General features: G+C 41.8%; 1 protein-coding gene across 1 annotated transcript in view; it reads right to left on the reverse strand.

The window, feature by feature from the left end:
- The window catches only part of LOC111722691 (zinc finger protein 682-like), a 14853-nt gene extending 10563 nt beyond the window's left edge, over nucleotides 1-4290 (reverse strand). The window contains exons 1-3 of the mRNA XM_023509049.1: nucleotides 4271-4290; nucleotides 3354-3480; nucleotides 2192-2287 (exon numbers count right to left, since the gene is read on the reverse strand). Coding sequence (XP_023364817.1) covers nucleotides 2192-2287; nucleotides 3354-3441 — 184 coding nt within the window. The 5' untranslated portion in view covers nucleotides 3442-3480; nucleotides 4271-4290. The remainder of the gene's footprint in view (nucleotides 1-2191; nucleotides 2288-3353; nucleotides 3481-4270) is intronic.
- Between the last annotated feature and the right edge of the window lie 1433 nt (nucleotides 4291-5723).

Raw genomic sequence — 5723 nt, forward strand, 5'->3', positions numbered from 1 at the left:
GCCGAGCCGTGAGAATTATATTGTAACAACAGAGACACTAATGTATCCTCAGGAATAATCTAAACTACCAAATGACACAATATAGTTAAGAAACGTAGCTGCTGGATGTGGGGAAAATACCTCTAATCCTAACCCTCGGAGAGGCCAAGGCAAATACAATGCTTGAGCTCAGGAGTTCAAGACCAGCCTGAGCAAGAGGGAGACATCAACTCTACTAAAAATTGCAAAACTAGCCAAATGTAGTGGAGGGCAACTGTTCTCAGCTACTCAGGAGGCTGAGCCAAGGGGACCCCTTGAGCCCAAGTGTTTAAGATTGGGAGCTATAATGCCATGACACATGACTTTGTCTCAAAAAGAAAACCCAAAAAAATGAATTGTAGGAAGATCCTTTTTAAATATATTAAGGTTAACATAAGCCAGGCGATGTGACTGAGGCCTATAATTGTAGCACTGTGGGAGGCCAAGGTGGGTAGATTGCTTGAACTGACAATTTTGAGACCAGCCTCAGCAAAAGCGAAACTCCATCTCTACTAAAAATAGAAAAACTAAGGAACGTCCATCACTTGAGCCCAAGGTGGAGGCTGCTGAGAGCCATGGCACTCTACCAAGGGTGACAGCTTGTGACTCTGTCTCAAAAAAAAAACAAAAAAAACACGGTTGGCAAATTACTACATATATAAATTAAATTATTTATCAAAGTCCATATAAAAACAGAATTTTGAGGCTAAAGAACATTAGATTTTCTTCTATTTGGGGAGATTCTTAGAGTTCTGATAAAATGACTAAATTCTTCAGAATCTTATTTGAAACCTTCATAGCATAAAAAAGTATAAATCATAAAACTTAACTATTTGCAGTGTTCCTGGGATTTCTGAATCAAATAATAATATCACCACCTCACTCCCATATTTTGGATATGATGCTAAAGAAAAAGAAACTTTGGTGGTACCTGTAGCTCAGTGGGTAGGGCACTGGCCATAGACGCTGAGGCTGGCAAGTTTGAACACAGCCTGGGCCAGCTAAAACAACAATGACAACTGCAACAAACAAAATAGTCAGGTGTTGTCATGGGCACCTGTAGTCCCAGCTACTCGGGAGGCTGAGGCAAGAGAATTGCTTAAGCCCAAGTCTTTGAGGTGGCTGTAACGCCACAGCACTCTACCTAGGGAGATAGCTTGAGACTGTCTCAAAAAAACAAAAAATAGAAAAAAAAAAAAAAGCCTGTGCTCAGACACAGTCTCATTCTGTTTTTTAGGCTACAGTGTCATAAAATCAGCCTAACTCACAGCAACCTCAAACTCCTGGGTTCAAGCAATTCTCCAGCCTCATCCCCACCAGCCCCCAGTAGGTAGGACAACATGCAACTACTCTTATGCCTGGATAATTTTCTATTTTTAGCAGAGATAGGGTCTCACTCTTGTTTCGGTTGGTTTCACACTCCTGAGCTAAAGCGATAGTCCCACCTTGAGTCCCAGACAGCTAGGATTAGAGGTGTGAGCCACCATAGCCAGTCTAAAGAATATTTTAAAAAATTCACAGGTATACTAAATAATATACACATATTTCATGTCCTCACAGTCACATCCTGCACTCACATGTAAGCCATAGAAAGTTCTTTCATTCTGACTGTAACCTAGAAGGAATATCCGTGAATAGTAAAGTCCTTCTAGAAATTAAAACCAAGAACAGGCCCACAACTATATAGTGGTTATATGGAATAGTGGCTCACAACTACATGCCTAGCACTCTGTGAGCCAAGGAGGGAGGATTGCTTCAGCTCCCAAGTTTGAGACTAGCCTGAGTAAGTCTGAGAACTCCCTCTGTACCAAAAAAATAAAAAGAACATTAGCCAGGCAATGTGGAGAAACCTGCATTCCTGGCTATTTGGGGGGCTGAGATAGAAAAATCACTTGACACCAGTAGTTTAAGGTTGCTCTGAGCTAGGCTGATGTCATGGCACTCTAGTGTGAGGCAAGAGAGTGAGACTCTGTATCAATAAGAAAATAAAAATTAAAAAATAATAAAAACAAGAAGACAGATGCCTTGATGTAAGAACAAGAGAAAGAAACCCAGGCTTCTCAGAAATCATTTCTGATTAAGCTGAGCTTCCCTAATCACCCTGTATTGTGTGGTTTCCCCCCAGAACTTGGACCTCTGACCAGTGTTACCTGCTTCACTCACTCCAACCTACCTGGGGGCTTGAGTAGTGTCTGCTGTGTCTTCACCTTCCAGGGTTCTTTGCTTTGCTCCAGACAGGTGATGAGGTCTGGCTTAGAGACAGCAAGTCCTGTTTTATTAGAAAAAAAATTGAGATTCTTCAATTGGCAATGTAGTACCTTGCTGAAAGAGAGAAAAGAACATTTTAGAAAATCCTGAAATAATAACCCCACATAGATGTTCCTTGAGGAAACCTCAGAATCTTTAAAAAGTATTAAAGTTGGAAAATTCCTAACTCCTTCACTACCAAAAACTAACATAAAATTTGGTACTAGAAATCAGTCAAAAATATGAGTAATAATCTAGGCCATGAAATTTCTGAAATTTCCATTAATCTAGTGAAGGATATAAATCACCTCAAAAAAGGGTTAAGATTAATGCTAAAATAAAACAACTCCAACATTTTCTTTTCTATACCAAGATAGCCTCAAGTTTTCCCTAGAAACAAGAACCTGACACTCATGCAGTCACATAAGAAACTGAGTAAGGGCTTGGCGCCTATAGCTCAACCGGCTAAGGCGCCAGCCACGTACACCTAAGGTGGCGGGTTCGAATCCCCAGCCCGGACCCGCCAAACAACGACAGCTGCAACCAAAAAAATAGCTGGGCCTTGTGGCGGGCACCTGTGGTCCCAGCTACTTGGGAGGCGGAGGCAAGAGACTCGCTTGAGCCCAGGAGTTGGAGGTTGCTGTGAGCTGTAATGCCACGGCACTCTACCCAGGGGGACAGCTTGAGGCTCTGTCTCAAAAAAAAAAAAAGAAACTGAGTAAGTAAAAACCTTCTACAGGCTCAGTGCCTGTAGCTCAAGTGGCTGGGGCGCCAGCCACATACACAGGAGCTGGTGGGTTCGAATCCCACCTGGGCCTGCCAAACAACAATGATGACAATTACAACCAAATACATAAATAAATAAATAGAGGAGCATTGTGGTGGGTTCCTGTAGTCCCAGCTACTTAGAAGGCTGAGGCAAGAGATTCACTTAAGCCTAAGAGTTTGAGGTTGCTGTGAGCTGTGATGCCACAGCACTTTACCCAAGGTGACAGCTTGAGACTCTGTCTCCATAAAAAAGCCTTCTACAGAGACAGAATGCAAATTGGTTAGTAGAGCCCTGAACTGTATATTTAAGTTATCCTCACCCAGAAAGAGCAGGTTTCTGTAGGTCTCTAACATGACTTCCCGATACAAATGCTGCTGAGCAGGGTCCAGGCAGGCCCACTCATCCATAGAGAATTCTATAGACACGTCCTCGAATGTCAACACTCCCTGAAAAACAAACATATTTGTCAAGAAGTCATGAGGAGACTGAATTTCACTTTTAATTAGTGGAGAGAACTCTTGCTCACTCATATAAGTGAGTGCAATTACCTAACAACTACAGAAGAGCTATATTCCCTCATGTGTTACCTAACACTGAAGACAGGGGATGAAATGGCAACCACAAAACCAGAGACAGATTGTACATTTTTGGTTAACACAGTGGAAATAAAAGACCACCAATACCAGCATGTAGAATTTTGTGCCTTATTTACATCATACGTTATAATCCATGTATGTTTTCTATATAACAATGTCATGGTGAGATAAGTGGTAACTTTAGGGCGGTGCCTATGGTTCAGTGGGTAGGGCACCATCCCCATATATCAAGGTTGGTGAGTTTGAACCTGGCTCTTGCCAAATTGCAGCAAAAAAGGCCAGGTGTTGTGACAGGTGTCTGTAGTCCCAGCTACTCAAGAGGCTGAAGCAAGAGAATCACCTAAGCCCAGGAACTGGAGGCTGCTGTGAGCTCATGCCACAGCACTCACTCTACTGAAGGTGATAAAGACTGTACCTAAAAAAATAAACATACATAAAAATAAATAAAAAATGGTAACTCTAAAGTTTTAATGTGTACGGCTCGTTGCCTGTGGCTCAAGCGGCTAAGGCACCAGCCACATGCACCTAAGGTGGCGGGTTCGAATCCAGCCCAGGCCCGCCAAACAATGACGGCTGCAACCAAAAAATAGCCAGGCGTCTGTAGTCCCAGCTACTTGGGAGGATGAGGCAGGAGACTCACTTGAGCCCAGGAGTTGGAGGTTGCTGTGAGCTGTGATGCCATGGCACTCTACCCAGGGGGACAGCTTGAGGCTCTGTCTCAAAAAAAAAAAAAAGTTTTAATGTGTACAAGAAAGAACTAGAAATCTTTTAAAAATTCACATTGTTATTGTTATTCAGATGATACCAGGTGAAGGTTCCATTTCTAAATTTCCAACCAGCTCAACAGGAATGACAATGCTTCAGTCCCAAGATGATATTCTGTTAAACATGCAGTGAACTGCAGGCAGTGAATTTACCCCAGTTGATTTCTGAACCGATAAACAAAGATGACAACCTTTACTTTCCAACCTTTACATACACCAAGAAAGTTATATGGAAGAGAATCTAAGAAGAAAGGGGTGTTTCCTCAATAAATGTTTTGGTTTGCTCACATTAACTGATAATCTCCCTAAGTTCTTATTAAGAATGCAGAAGATATACTAGCCCTACAATGGAATATGTGTCCAAGAACACCATAACTGAGTGAATAAAATTAAAATCAACTGTAACAGGACGAACTAGTATCAGGTGCTGATTCACAAGTGCGAGCCCAACATCCCTGCTGTGATAATACTGGCCAAAAAAGTCAATCATAATCTGATAAAAAACTAAATTGAGAAAAACCCAGTTTGGGCAAAGTTCCAGTTACAGAAATCTAGCATGTCTTCTAATCTCTAATGTTGTCTTTAAATAGTTTTCTTCATCATCCCAGAAAGCAAGTCTTTTCTAATTATTGTGTTCTTGAGAACTTTGAATTACTGTAGGCAGTTCATGCCATCTTCCGTAAAAGTGCATGGACCTCATCCTATAGAACCGATGGAGCTTCCAGATGGAAGCTAAACACTACATATTCCCTTCTTTGTTAATAACCGATGACCCAACCTCATCCACTATGAAAATCTTGGGCATCCACATTTTCCCATTTTGAACAGAGAGAAATGGAACATTTTCATATTTCAAGAAAGAAACTTCAAGTGAGAATTTTTTAGGGCATATGAGGAGCCTGGATGGAGAGATGCTGGAAAGAAGACTCTGCCATATGTAGAAAAAAGGAGTTTTGGAGCCTCTTGACTATTAAAAGAAAAGGGGGAAAGAGTATTTAAAACAAACTCATTGGGTAGCAACATTACAAATAGAGAAGTAAAGGTTTGTAAAGTCTCATAACATGATATTGAGGAGAAAAAGTGAGCACAACCCTGGATCTTGGACTCAGTTACCCAAGAGACAATCACTTCTTTCTCTTTCTCCTGCTTCCCTTCATTTCCTTCTCAGGTGAGATTATTAGGACATGTTACTCCTGCACCTTGACAATATGCCTTTAAAGGCATCAGCACAGGCTCGGCGCCTATAACTCAACTGGCTAAGGCGCCAGCCACGTACACCTAAGGCGGCGGGTTCGAATCCCCAGCCCGGACCCGCCAAACAACAATGAC

The sequence above is a fragment of the Otolemur garnettii genome, unplaced genomic scaffold (genome assembly GCF_000181295.1).
Source record: "Otolemur garnettii isolate 467f Iridium unplaced genomic scaffold, OtoGar3 scaffold00320, whole genome shotgun sequence".
NCBI classification, from domain to species: Eukaryota; Metazoa; Chordata; class Mammalia; order Primates; family Galagidae; genus Otolemur; species Otolemur garnettii.